General features: G+C 37.6%; 1 protein-coding gene across 1 annotated transcript in view; it reads left to right on the top strand.

Moving 5' to 3' along the window:
- exoc2 (exocyst complex component 2) overlaps window positions 1-15518 on the top strand; it is a 95058-nt gene that overhangs the window by 77798 nt on the left and 1742 nt on the right. Inside the window, 18 exon segments of the mRNA XM_020938083.2 lie at window positions 2379-2459; window positions 4111-4256; window positions 4456-4537; window positions 4644-4746; window positions 6474-6592; window positions 9380-9493; window positions 10169-10290; window positions 10387-10455; window positions 10532-10689; window positions 10995-11116; window positions 11796-11857; window positions 11977-12057; window positions 12153-12212; window positions 12294-12355; window positions 12428-12497; window positions 13601-13717; window positions 14127-14268; window positions 15447-15502. Of these exon segments, the coding sequence (XP_020793742.1) occupies window positions 2379-2459; window positions 4111-4256; window positions 4456-4537; window positions 4644-4746; window positions 6474-6592; window positions 9380-9493; window positions 10169-10290; window positions 10387-10455; window positions 10532-10689; window positions 10995-11116; window positions 11796-11857; window positions 11977-12057; window positions 12153-12212; window positions 12294-12355; window positions 12428-12497; window positions 13601-13717; window positions 14127-14268; window positions 15447-15502 (1766 nt within the window).

Raw genomic sequence — 15518 nt, 5'->3', positions numbered from 1 at the left:
GCTGTGAATCATGTCTTTGTTATTCATATTTCTCATTTAGAGCTGCTGAAAAGAAATATGTGGAATTGTTAGAGCACATGATTAATACTATTCTATTCTTTGAATTTGGATGTGGCTGCAGACTGCAAAAAAAAGTAAAAATGTGAAAATATCTTATGCAGCAGTTGGCATGTAATAGTTTCCTAATTATTTTGCAATGTAACAATTTTCCCCTAATTAACTAATCATTCCCTCAAAGAGTTTATAATTCTTCATCATCAATCCAGGCTAAATCATTTATTGCTATTCTATTCACAAAGTTTCTGTAAACTCTCCATGTGAACTACCATAAACTGCTGAAAGAGATGGAAAAAGCTGTTTAGACATGGAGCCATAGTGAAAAATGTTGCCTTAGGAGGGTCAGGTCACCGGGGCTCATTGACTGACAGACGGAGGGCTGGACAATTTGCTCTTGTTTCTACTAAAAATGTTGAATTTTGAGGTTTTTCATTGTTGTGTGAAAAGGAAGTCTCCCAGTGATGCAGGAAGCGGAACGGCTACCGTGGTCCAAAAATGCCTGATTCCCAGGGCCTATTCCCCGCGCCCCTAGCCCCGGCAGGAGTCAAAACATCTCCAGCTTTAGAATCCAGGGACGCTGCTGTATTTTTATTCTTATTCATTTTTTTTTACTCAATAGTTTCAGGAAGGCAAGCAGGAGCTCTTCCTTAGGTCCTGGCTGCACGTCTTATCCGGAGCTGACCTGATGTTTAGGTTAGTTGTGACGTCACCAGAAGCTAACAGTGTGACAGAGGCAGAGGACACGCAGCTGGCAAAGGGCAGAGGGGGCGAGGGCTGAGACGTGAGCCAGGCCTTGAGTGTGCGTGTGTCTTTTTCTTCCTGTGTGTTCTGCCCTATCAATCACATGTACACTCACTCCCCTGGCCCCTTTGTTTGACTCTGCATATGGTCATATTCTCTGCTGCTGGTCATCTAAAAGTGAGAGGTGCACACTGGGTCAATGTCTATTCTGATTAGGCAAAGGCGTGCATAGGAGTCACCTCGTTTTCTGCCTTCAGGCTTCTGTCTGTCTTCTTGACCCTCTTATTTATTTACAGAATCCCCCCATACCATTTGCTGTCTCGACACTGCTGTCTCCAGCCTCTTGGCAGTGAGGAAATAACAGTAGAAGTTTGTGCTGTTTTAGCTCACCTGTAAAGCAAAGTGCACATAAACAGACTTACTACAACTTGTCCTGTTGGTGCTGGAATTACCATTTTTGTCTATTCCCAATCTCTCACCCGTGATTGTCTCCTGCTTTTTAATAACAGCATTTAAAATGTCTAAAATGTTTCATAATGGTAAAAGCTAATGTTGTCAAAAAAATCAAAACATACTTCAGTAAACAATAACTGTAGTTGCTGTCTAAACTAGATACTAATTTGAGCAACTTTAAATACATGCAGTACTTTTGTAGTTTATCATAATTATTATAATGGTATACTTTTATTATTACTGTCACTAGACCATGTAGTAAGATGGACACTATTGTTTTGTGTTAGAAATTGCATTAGGCCTATATATTGTATTTGTTTTTATATTGTGACAGCACTACTAAGCACATGGAACTATTACAGTACAAATCTAACTCCTAATTTTTTGAGAAATTTTTGTCTAGAATTTAAAATATCTTTCATGCTTTTACTTCATTCTTGAGATATCTCCTTGTTACATATTTGAACTGTTCCACAAGTATGTTTGAGAAGGTCTCCTAAGCCTTCTTCACCTCTGCTCCGCTCTGTCAATAAACCCACACAGCGGCTCTCAGCACCCAGCGGCCCACTACTGCACACCATTTATTTATCTACTGCCGCTGCCATACCACACTCTCTCTCCCTCCTCCATTTCTCCCTGTTTTCTCCTCTCATCCCCCTCTTTTAGATTCCCTATACTGCACAAAGCCTTCATGCTAAATGACGAATACAAGCCATATGAGATTCTACATTTAATTCCCTACAGAAGTCATTATTGACATTTTGACCACTAGCTTTGTGCCCCCAAATGTTATCTTACGCAAAGCTGGAACATTTTAGATTCACATTACCTCTGGGTCCGAATGCTTTAAATTTCTGACTGAAAGACTGTCATTTAGCTGCATAATTGATCTGAGGCAGCTTGAACAGGGCAACTCCTCAGCTCCGTAAAAAACACTAATTTGCAAGGTGGAGTCAGCCTGTCTAGCTGTATCTGTATTGAAAAAAAATGAACTGGACATCTGCAGCTTGTGAATTATTTATTGGGGTTAAGTTCAATTTCTTGGTCTTAACTTATTGTTACTTATTTACTTAATTAACCAGGAAATTTATTTTCTATGACCACCGTTCTCTCACTGTCTTTTGCAGCTATTCACCAGAGACTCGAGTCTGATGGCACAGAAAGAGTGGAAGGGTCCATGACTCAGCGACTGGAGAATATACTCAACAGTGAGTAAATGTGTTAGAACTTAAAACAAGCTGTGAAAGAAAATGGTGAATTTTATGTACTTTTCTTACTCAATCACATGATCATGGCTGCTTTATTATCATTATTTAATTTTCTCCGCATGATCACAACTAACTTATAGTATTGTGATCTAGCTGTAATTTTTGGTTAAAAAAACAAAACAAAACAAAACAAAAAAAAACTCCACTGGATTACTGCAGAAATTGTTAAAACATTGCCTAAAACCCTAAACCTCTTACCACCTGCATCCTAAATGCCAGTAATATATTTATTTTTTGCACATCGACTTTACTGTAGTCGCATTTAAGTAATAAACTTAATTACACAACATCTCACTGTATAATAATATGTGTTGAATAATCATTTATACAGTGATTATTATAAATGTGAAGTCCACTTTTATAAATACTCACATTTATTCAGGATAGGCTGCTACACTGGGCTACTACATACAAAAATAAACACTTCAAACTGTGACTTATTTATTTGTTATATATTATATTCTATTGTCATCACCACATAATGTTTTTTTCATTAACCATTGTAATCAGCACCAAATAAAAAGACCACTTGAAATATTGTGCGTATCTATACATTACTTACAGTGAAATGTGTCTTATTATATTTGATAACATTGTAAAATGGCAGTAAAATATACAGTTTTGTCCATAGTAATCTTTTCTTGTAAACAGGCAGCAGGTATGCCTGTCTCTATAACAAATTTTGAAGTGTGAAAGTAAATAAAGACGAGAAACTATTGAATATTAAAACCAAACTGAAATCAGAATTATCCACAAAAAGTATTCTAAATTTACAATATTGTGAAAAAACATGACCTGCAATAAATAAATAACAGAATGCAACATTTTAGTAATTAGACTGTATAATTTTAGTTCATAATTCAGCCTTCTACAGCTCAAATTTTATCATATCGCAGAAAAAACAAAAAAAGTCCCACTAGCATAAAGAAAAAAGTACTCACGATAAATATTGACCCTCAAAAATTATTGGATGATAAATCGATTTAGTATTTATTGCGACAGGCCCAGCAGCTGGTTTTTAAGCAGACTCATCTCATGTATGATAATGTGACTCCTAATAGAGGGCTCCTAACCAGGCCTTTCCCCTGGACTATAGAGTAAATAAACCTCCCAGCCGGACGTACCTTTCATCCCCACAGCCCCAGACGTGAGCGCCAATGGCCACCATGCCCCCAAAACCTGTGTGTCAAACATACTGCCCCGTTCTCTCAATCACCACATAGTTACGCCATAATGTTAACTTTAAGACAACCTAGTTCAGAAGTCTTGTGAAATCTAACCCTTTTTGATTCTTGTATTGTGGCTTTTGTCTGATTAAAACAACTTCACGTTAAGTTATGTCTTTTTGATGGCACCTCCGACCACCCACAATGCCATTTTTCTGCTCAGAGGTTCCCCCTAGCAGGCTCTGACCAAACTGTCACTCTCTCATGGGAAGCTCTACTGTTTTTGTGTTGGTTAAGTCTGTAGAGCAGAGAACATGCCAGGCCAACATTAAGTCGACTATGTGGCATCAACATTTATTTTTTTAGTAACTCAGTATGCACCATTTTACCACTTCTTCACCTCTAATTCTCATTCTTTTTTGGAGGAGCGAGTGATACTGCAGATACACTCTTCCAGGAGGTTTTGGGGCGGAAAGACAAGGCGGACTCTACACGCAATGCTCTCAATGTCCTTCAACGCTTTAAGTTTCTGTTCAATTTGCCACTCAACATTGAACGCAATATCCAGAAGGTACAATACAATGTAGAAATTACTTTTAACACTATTTACGAATAAAATATCTGAAATCTAAATATACAAACATTATAAAATATACAAACATATTAAAATATAAAGATTATTAACACACAAAGGTTTAAGCATTATAACATTTGTCTGTTAAAAGAAGAAAGATTCCCTCTATATAATTTACATGTAATTTTCCATTCAGGGTGACTATGATGTGGTAATCAACGACTATGAGAAAGCCAAATCTCTTTTTGGCAACACAGAGGTCCCCGTTTTTAAGAAAGGTATGGACTTGATTCAAACCCAATAACAATATTACCGTACGTAACCTTAACAGATTTTACTGTATGATTTAATGAACATACATTTTTATATCTTTTATATTTTCAGTGTATGCAGAGGTTGAGACAAGAATTACGGCTCTAAGAACTCTTTTGTTGGAGAAACTCCTTCAGACTCCATCAACACTACATGATCAGAAAAGATACATCAGGTATGTACAATTATGTTTAGCTTCAAAACAATACATACCAAAATGATACCCAGATAGTATTGTGGTATTGAGTATTATATTGAGTATCGAGATTTCCTTAGCATCAAATCAGACAATGTTCGAATTCTAACAACACTACTTATTCACATGTGTTTTGAAGGAATGCATTTCTACTTCCATTTTGAACTTTCCAGGAATGGCACTGAGTGTTTTTTCCCTACACCTAATTTTTTGTCTTAAGTTGAGCTATACCAAAAACAATTTATTCACCTCGATAATATCTGAGTCGTCATCGGCGTTACTTCACACATTTCTTACTTTTCTATTTTCTCTCTGGGCTGGCTTTTAAACTGGTACATTTATCTGTTCATACTTGTGGTCTGCTATAATTTATTATTGTTAAGATGGAGCTGTCAGGATCACAGAGAGCAGCTCTAAACCGCACAGCGACATCTTTCATCCCGCTGCATTAGGCCTGGCCCTGGCCTGTTTATTCGGCTCGGGATGGTGGGAGAGTGGGTGTGTCTGTTTGAGCGAATGTTTGATGGATGCCACCTCATGAGAAACACACTTGTAGCAGGAATATAATGACTCCAGGAATAAGCCAGAATAAAGGATAAACACCAAATGTGTCTAAAAATATGTTCCACTTGGAAAAAAATATGGCTGCTATACTGGGAATATTTTTTTTGTGTAGAGAAAATATTTAATCATGAGCAGGCTTGGCATGAAGTCGTGAAGTCAATTAATCGGTTGATTGTTGACCAAGCTTTTTATTTAATTTACTTATTATTTTTATTAGCACAACAGCAAAGGGCATGCAGGGAGTTAACTGGAGTTTTTGGAGTGAATGGACATTTTAATCTGATGTTTATTTTTGCACAAGATCGTACAATTTTTGAGATCTTTTGCCAATGCCATGTTTTAGTCCATCAATCAATGCACATGGCGTGTCTTTAGTCGACCGCAGAATGAATTAACTAAAAAACACAACTTTAAAAAATTACTAGAACTGTAGTAAATTTTTTCTTAGTTTTGCCATATTCATTTTTAGTGGTGTTATGGAAAACAATCTTCCTGGAGAACCATAATGATTACTGGAAACAGCCCAGCATTTTTTTTATGTAATATAAATAGAATATTTTCCATTGACGTTAATGTTAAAGGATGTTCACACAATTACAAGCTGTTTTTACATGTACTGTTGTTGTATCTGGTTTTGCTTAGATTTAAAAAAATTGCATCAAGACCACAATCCAGGCCTACTATACATTTATTGTCCACAGAGGAAATCCCAGAAATTGCTGAAATGTTTAAATTATAGATTTTATGTTTGTGCAAAATTTCCATATTTTCTATAATTTGTCTAAAATTTGTGAATCACACTATGTATAATTTTAGGAGCGGGAAGAGACACAAGATTGGGTCCACAAGAACTAAACTAAACTTAATATAATTTATATTAAGGAAATAGTGTGGTTCAGTTCACAATTTTGGTCCTCTTTGATTTACTTTATTTTATTTCGCTGTCATGGTTGAGCTACTTTTTTTTTAACTACAGCATCTCATGAAATGTAACTCACCAGCACTTGTCAAATCAAAAAAATAAAAATAAAATCACAATATAATTTTCTTCCTATGTGCACAATCTTGTGGAAATTTTGTCTTCCATGATTTTCTAGCATGAGATTTTGTCCCATCACTGATCATTTTCATCCTTTCTGTAGATACCTGTCTGATCTCCACGCTCCCGGTGACCCAGCCTGGCAGTGCATCTATGCCCAGCACAAGTGGATCCTACAACTTATGCAAAACTGCAGAGACGAGTTTATCAGTGGACAAAGAGGTAACAAATTTGTATTAAGTTCACACATGTATTCATTTATATTACATCAGAACTGAAATAACTGCTAAGACCATTTTCAATTAGTGGCCCTATACTCTAGATTTGTTGTGAATGACTGTAGCTTTGCCCTCATCACTGTTGACGACCTCCCTTTGCTGCTCTGCTCAAGTTTTGTGTTTATTTTTCCACTAACGTTCGAATAAGATGAAAGTGAGAGAACATCGGCTTTTCGGCTTCAGAGCCTGACTTGTTGCTGTACACACTTGCATGTAACTTCACAGATGGATTGGAGTAATTAACCCCAATTAAACTGTTCCTCTGTTAAATCAGCCGGCAGAAAAAATTTGGATGTTAAACTGTCCGCTCAGCCTTTGACACACACGTAAGGCCCATATCGTACAAAGGCACCCACACAAATACATTGTTGGTGGGTGGCTGCCTCACATAGTTCAGCTGGAACATAAACATGTCTAATGCTAAGGGTAACAATGGTTTCCGGGGCTCTGGATTCAGGGGTCTGGTGGTTGGTTGCATGACTCTGGTTAAATATTGTCTTAGTTATCATGTCAGGGATTGCCCCTTTTTGAGTCGTTCCACTGTTTTGTAAACCTGCAATATCTTGGCTTGAAATAGCATTTAGTAATCATGGAAATATTGCTATAAATAAGTTGTACGTGTGCATTCACACTTGCAGACACACTAGGTCAAAACTGGGACTAAACCGGGATTAAACCTGGAACTAAACCTGAAACTAAACCTGGAACTAAATCTACAACTAAACCAGGACTAAACCAGGACTAAACCAGGACTAAACCAGGACTAAACCAGGGCTAAACCAGGGCTAAACCAGGGCTAAACCAGGGCTAAACCAGAACTACATGAAGTTTAAATTGGGCTTTATCTAGGAACAAAACCAGGACCAACACTGAACGCACCATCTGAAATAATGAAAAGGGAAACGGCTTTTTTAGTGGTGTATTATCATCTGTTTCTTGTCTTGGCTCATCTAGAAACCAGTGCCTCTGATTATCTGGTCCTTGTGTGTTCATTTTTGCAGTTCAGCCTGAACCTTTCTTCTAAAAATTTCAGTGCCTCTTTAATTGAAATTCCTTCTTTGCATTTCTCATTTAAATAATAACCTCTTTATCCCAGTGTCAACATCACACGTGGCAAGAATCAGTCTTATTTGATAGATTGTCTTTTTGTCCTGCAAATGAAAGAAATTATGGTTAAAGACTCGTACGAAGCAAAGGTCGTTCTAGTATAGTTATGATTCATTTAATTACTTAGCAAATTGCCCAAAATGTGAAATAGATCCATCCATCTTTTGGGACACTGACATTTCCCTGTGAAGAATCGTAGCAGTGTAAGTTGCTTCCGTATGTCTAAACACTCGTGTGCTACAGTCGGAGCTGGTTCGAGTCAATTATAAACTGCAGTTCTCTTATTTCCCGAACACTGCTTCATCCGCCAATGTCAATACAATTAGGATGAAATTCTGCTCGTTGGAAAATAGATTTGTCAGTGAACAATTAGAGGGACCAGAGTCCATCCGTTCCTCTGGGAAACATGCGGTTGTGATTTTGGGCAGAACCAGAACACCTCTTTGCGGAGTGTGTTTATCACAGCTAAGTGAGCATGCAGATCAGGACAGATAAAGGCAATGAAAGTGAAGTCTTTGTACTGTTTGTGTGGGGAATATGTGGCACAAATGTCAGAAAACTTGTGTGCGTTTAAAATGTATTTATAGTTAGACGATCCTTTGGGGAACAAGGGAACACTTCTTTAATCATGTTAATTCTGTAACACTAGTGTAAATGATTCATCAGAAAATGGCCTTTAAAGACTAAGCACATATAGACAATACCACCCATCATCAGTGCTGTGTGCAAACCCTGGGGTTCAGCCTACACCTGGATCAACAGCAGCTCTCATCTCTGTGCAAAAAGACTCCAGACAGTCTCTGCACTGCTCCATATGGGGCCATGAGTGGAACATGAGATCCCTTTGCATGTTTACTACATTATCCATGTCAATTAAGAATTTCCTTACATTTTTGAGTCTGGACGACTGAATTGTTGCATAGCCAACTTTGCTGTTTAGTTTGGGGAATTTCTCAATCCAGGCTCTCATACCACATTCCGACCGTGACTCACTACTTCACTTTCAGAGTGTATCAGGCACATGTTTTGAAAGCGTGGCTATCTATCGCTGTTCATTTAGATGATTTATACGTAGGTGTTTGCAGCAATGCACAAACCTCCTTAAAGTTTCATTTTCATTGTAGTTGTGGAAAACTATATGTGTTGTTTCAATTTCATTTAACTTTCACCATGAAAGTTAGTGATGATTCAAAATCAAAGATGTGGTCAAAAGGGTTTGTATTACATCTCCTGTATGTGTGGTAGGACTCCCTTCACTTTCCCTGCTCTGTCAGGACTCTGTTGCCATCTAGTGGCCTTTGATGGCATATGGAAGAGCTGTGTGCCTTGTAAACCCACTTCACCCCAGTGGTTACAAAGCTGTGGGCTGTTTCCTCCCACTGAAAACAACGGGACATTCTGTGAGCTGAGGGCCAGGGCAGAAATGGATCAGAACACAAATAAAGAGAGGCCGAGAGGGCGACAGACGATTGTTTAGTGTCCAAGCTTGCTGAGCTTACAGTGGAATGTGGATTTATGAAAATGGCTTATTTGATTATTTGATACCTCAAGTATGTGTTTCTTTTTCCCCTCAAAATTAATTTCTCCACGCTTACCCCTCTCTTGTTCTTTCATTATGTGTCAGTGGGTGTCGGAGCACTAGAGCTGGAGGGGGAAACCCGCTCATCTGCTCTGAGCCGCCTGGGCCATACCTCGTCCCTGAAGAGAGGGGGCAGTCTGCGAACACCCCGACCCACCAGTAAGACACACTTTGACCTTATATCTTCCTACCCCACGCACTTAACTGTGGATCACTTTGTTTATGTCTGCCTAACAACACCTCCGGTAGGGGAATCACTGTACATGTGTAAAATGTGCAATCACTGACTGTCCCCTTACATTAGGTGTACAGTAAATGTACACAAGTTGGATTTCCAGGAAATAATAAACTGCAACCACTTTATAAAAGCTACACCTCAACAGGCCTCAATAAAGCATGAACACAGACTTAATTCACAATGAACAAATAGTTTATTAAGAATGATTCAAACAACTTAATTAAGGGGTTAGAGTTAGGAGTTAGGGTAATAAATAAGTAGCTACTGAATAATTCTTAATTATCAGTTAATTAAATCTTTGTTCATACTTTTATTAAAGCTATTCAGAGTGTAGTTATTATAAAGTGTGAAACATGTTTTAGTTTTAAATGTTTGCATCGCCCCCTTGTTCCCCCTCTCACGTGATGTTGAACCATGTCAGACACACAAATGTTGTTTCTATTTGGTTTTCATCACATTTTGATATCTTTTAGTGTTGTTTTTATTTCTCAAAAAGCTACCTTTATGTAGGCTAGTGTTAACCTGAACTAAGAAAAAGTTAGGTTAAAATTACATATGCTTGTATATGTCATCATATACATCTTTTGTCTTTGCAGCATGGTATGAAACGCCTCAGCAGGTACAGTTTGTGGAAAAGTTGTCTGATGTTGTAATTGGTCAACTGCCAAATTTCTGGAAGCTTTGGATCTCATATGTCAATGGAAGTCTGTTTAGTGAGGTAATTAGTCCTTTTTACATTAATGTACAACATATTCACATCATATCTCATTTGTTTCTAGTAGGTGTAATACAAAATTGTTTGTATTTTTTCCAGACTGGAGAAAAATCTGGACAAGTTGAAAAATCCAAGAAAAATGCCAGGCAAAGACAAAACGACTTCAAGGTTCTTTGGTTCATTTTCAAATTTCTCTGAATAAAATCTGACCACTTAAAGCCTTACTTTTATTTTATATGTGCAGAAAATGATAGAAGAGGTGACCAATCGACTGGTGAAGCTTATCCGAGGTGCCCTGCTCAGTGGCACTCTTCCACCACACGAGCAGAGTCTTTATGGAGGTTGGGAGAACAAGGACAACCTGACCGGACAGTGGATGACGCAGATTATACATACTGTCAGGTGAGAGAGCGATATTGAGCAAACATATTTTTGGCCAGTTGGGTAAAAAAATTGTAAAATTACCCTGAAAGGTGCGAAAATCTCAATGTCTTTACTGATTCAAAAAATTACCGATTTGTTTTATTTTGCATGTTTATAATATGATACAACAACCAAAAGAAATATTTTGTTATACCAAAGAGGACAAAGAGTAACATTGATAAGAGGGACCACCTTAGTCTTCTCTAAAAGAAACACTTGATTTCAATGGAACGTGATTTTGTGCCTTACATATTAATAATAGCATTGTGTTTTTGATTGGACAGGGGTTGTCATGAAGCTCTGTCAGCTCTGGAGATACCAAATGATCTGCTCCAAGTGATCCAGGATCTGCTGGTGGATCTGAGAGTGCAGTGCCTCGTGGTGACTCTGCTCCACACTACTGAAGGTCAGATCTGACACTGGTGGCCCTAGACTATTATTATTATGCTCAAGAACATTTTTTTGCCCAGTGGGAGCAATGGGAGATTTTTTTCATTTGTACCAAAATGACACTGTGATGCTGCAGAATCCTATTTGTATTAATGATTAAGAAAATAAAACTGGAGTCTGCCGGTGGCAGTGAAAATGGGGGTTGATTGGCAACAGGGTGTTGTGAAAATAAATGATTAAAAATTGTCCAAACATGTGCAAATCACTCCACATACAACTCTGAGAGGGTAAATAAGAATGGGAAATGACTATAACATGGTTAAAACTCTGAAAAGTTGATTTAGCAGAATAGGTCTTAACATAATTATATTCAGTCCAAACATTATTATTATATTCAATCCAAATAATTAACTATAACTGAAAAACGGTTAAATGCTTGGTCTTAATACATATCCAGTTTCACAAACTGATTTAAATAAAACAGCCCTTCTGGTTGTTTCTGGTTAGTTTCAAAAGAATAGTTTGTTTTCTCTGAACCTTTCCTCTTCTGCCAAATTGTGCTTTGTCATTATCTTTGATTTCAGCCAACATTTACGTCACTAAATAGTAATTCTCTGAAGTATAATGGCATTGTATTGAAATTAATCTTGGTTGTGTAATATTTAACTTGTGGTAATTTTATGCTTGTCATGCAGACGTAAAGGGACTGGCAGAGAAGGAAGACTGGGTAGTTGATAATGAGGGGATCACCAGCTTGGTAAAAAATCTGCTTACTTTACTTTTTCCTGTATCAGCCAGTGCAGTTTGGTCAATTCAAGACATTTGTTGCGTCGACAGCATATTTTTAGTATTTCTGTATGTTTATGTTTCCTGCAGCCCTCGCAGTTTGAACAGTGTATGGTCCAGATGTTGCAGTCTCTTAAAGAGCCACTGGAAATCAAACCAGGAGAGATTAATGTGAGCATCCTTGGATTTTAATTTGACACTAAATTAATTAATAGTTTTTCAGTGTACTCTGCAGTCAAAACATTTATATTCTAAATATTCTGCAGGTGTTGCAAGTGGACCAGGTTCAGGACCAGGCTGCAGAGCTCAGTGTGAAAATTATGAAGGTAATATTTTCTTTACACATTTCACATTACATTTTAATAATAGTTGTCCACTACAGGAAATCTGTCATGGTTTCTTCTCAGGTTTTTATCAATTGCTTGGATCATTTGAGCACTAAGACAGATGCGGAAATCAGTGCAACTCAGTAAGTACTTCTTTAACACCCTGCAAATATTATGGTACAAAAAACACTAAGACAAATATTTGTGTTTTAAAGCAACATTGCTGTAGACCTTTCGTCTCCAGACCGCTTCAGTGCCATTCACGAGGACTTCAGCCCCACAGCTGTAAGTTGAACTGTTGTATTATTTCCTGTCAGTGCTCTTGTAAATACAGCTGAAGTGCCTTCGACGATCGCTGTCATTGTCACCAATGCGTGGGTTCTACTCGTGTAAACCACAATCTTTTATCAGTCTGTTTCCTGGATGGACAAGAAACAGAGATGTCCTAGTTTCCTGTAAGCTGTTCAGATGTTGTTAAGGAGGTTTGAGCTTTGAGGAGGAGGAAAACCAGGGTGTACGTATGTTACTTCTGGTAAAGGGAAATGGAGCAAGGTGCATATGAGGGATTTCCCCAGACAAAACCCAATGTCTGCCACAGGGGCACGGAAGCCAGAACTGACATCTGCTGACCAGAGTTTATAGTCTATTTATTAGGTTTCACCAACACTATATTAAATACCGATATCTGCTTTTTCTGTGGATATGTCATTGTTCTGCCTGGAATGTTCCACAGTATGAAAAATGATTAAACAGCTCTACCTTGTATTTATTTACTTACAGGTGGTTGTACTGCTCAAAAACACCCCAAAAAATATGTAGAACAACATGCATTCTGAGCAGGGTTGCCTCTCCATAGATCTGACTTATAACTTCTAGTCTGGTTTGGTCTCTATGAATATAGAAAGGTTTAATACCATACTGTGAAACATTCCAGAGAAAACGTAACATTTCCATGAAGAGAAGCATTTGATGGACCCTCCACCAGAAAAATGACACCTTTAATAAGAAATGTCACTACACAATTGGATTGATTCATTTCATTTAAAAACTCAAAAAGACTCACCTTTTGTATCTGGTGTTTAACTAGTGATACTTTTACTTAGTTTGAACCCACTGTTATGATGGGCAAAGTGGCTTGCCCAATTACACAACAAAATGTTCTATCTTTCTAATAGAGATCAAAGCTACAACCTTTACGGTAGTGGGCCAAAGTCTCCATCGACTAAATTAATGCAGCCCCAAAAGCTCGTGGAAGTAAGAAGGTCTTTCAAATACTTGATACTTTTTGTCTTTAGTAGATGTAGCAATATACCTCTTCCTCTTAAGGAACTATTGTTCTTTAATATTTTGCCATCCATACACTTTAATCTCTTATGCTTTTCTTGTAGGAGCAGCGTCTTCTCATCATTCTCAGCAACTGTCAGTATCTGGAGAAACACACCTTCCTGAACCTGGCTGATCACTTTGAGAAACATGGCTTCACAGGCACTGAAAAAATCACCAGGGTCAGTAATAACAGACACTTATTGTTGTATGCAAATCTGTTGGGCAGTGTTGTGTTCAGATTGTCTGCTTGTAACATTGTTGATGAGTAATCGTTCTCATTGTGAAAGAGAATATACAAGAAGCTGAATCCCCATCACTATCTCTACAAGAAACATGACTAGATTTCTCTCCAATCTTAAAGGTCACCCTATAGACAGCTCAACTCACTCACAACACACACAAACAACTGCACACAATGACTAATGACTGAATCACAAAGCAAACATTACCAAATATTACAGGGACTTCTTACTTGACAATCACCTCATTTTATTAATTTACTTCTCTGAATTTGAATGTAATCACCATTTCTATGTATTATTCTGTTTTTAAGTTTAAGTCTAAGTCTAACAAATATTTGTAATCCAGGTGAGTGTGGAAGCAGTGAGAGAGTTGGACAGAAAGCTCTTTGATGCCTACATTGAGAGACGGGCTGACCCCATTGCTGGGGCCCTCGAGCCTGGCATTTATGCGGGTTACTTTGATTGGAGGGATTGTCAAGCACCAACAGGTAACAATAAAGGGCCCATGTTATGCTGCTTTCTGATCTATGTTATTATGGTGTTTTCTCATCAAAAACATGCCTGGAATTGCATTTAGTTTCATTCACACTTTTAACATGCAAATCTTGCATATTTAGGCTGTGTTTTTTTCCCAAAACAAAAAACACTCTGTTCCACCTTGTGATGTCATGTGGTAATACAGGAAGTAATACACCGTGGTTTAAACTTCATACACATTCACTAGAATCATTTGGATCATTTCAGCCCTGGAAGTGCCAATCACTAATGAACAAAAGATAAAAGGTAGCTGTTAACTTGAAAACTACCGCTTCATGACATCACAAGGTGGAACGGAGCATCTTCAGCTTGTCAGAAAAGCTCACAAGTGTCAATTTGCGTAATAGAGGACCTTTTAGCAATGCATAATAAAAAACTTATGGAACAATTACTGTATCAGTACTTCTATTGTCACTATTAAAACATTTTGAGCTAAGCAAAACACTTGATACTCAATACAAAGAATGGTTTTATATTGTAGTTCTGATATATTTCAGTATGCAAAGTACTTCAAATAAGTATCTACTTTCAATACTAGTTGATTAGTATCTGGGTATCATTTTTTAAAAATCCTTAGCAGTACAGTAAGGAACACAAAGTAAAGTAGTCTCATACAGTTTACCTATACAATGTGTTAACAAAGTCCTATTTGGTTTTGTGGATTGCATTGTAAAGTTCATCTTTTATCTTAATTCGTTTCACTTACAGTAAGCTCTCATAGGATCTTTTGTTTGCCTCTTGATGATAATATCCTGGCCTTTAGAGTGGCTGTGGGTGTCAGCAAAACTTTACCTGTGGTTTTACATTCGCGTGTGCACAAAGGTCTCACGAGGGTCCCCCGATGATCCATATATTTTATACTTTAATAAAATCTTAGATGCTTTGTTGTTCCTAAGATGCTTGTGTATTTTTGTACAAATGAAAGAGGAACATTTTGCAGTCCAAACCACACTTAGGATATGATACCTTTGCACTACACCCATTGAGAGGTCCCTTTGGGTCAAAAGGGTATATACAGAATTAGGAATATATTTTTATAGTCCTTGTTTCTTGTTTTTCTTGTTTTTTTTGATAACACAATTTTCAGGATCCTCTTTTCCTTAACATTTTTAATCCATCTTACCCTCAGGTGTAAGAAACTACTTGAAAGAAGCCTTGGTCAACATCATTGCCGTTCATGCTGAAGTATTGCAAACTACAT

The sequence above is a fragment of the Boleophthalmus pectinirostris genome, unplaced genomic scaffold (genome assembly GCF_026225935.1).
Source record: "Boleophthalmus pectinirostris isolate CB_2022bp ecotype Guang Dong unplaced genomic scaffold, ASM2622593v1 HiC_scaffold_7, whole genome shotgun sequence".
NCBI lineage: Eukaryota > Metazoa > Chordata > Actinopteri > Gobiiformes > Gobiidae > Boleophthalmus > Boleophthalmus pectinirostris.
The sequence above is the reverse complement of the archived record's forward strand: the minus strand, read 5'-3'. Positions and strand labels throughout refer to the sequence as shown.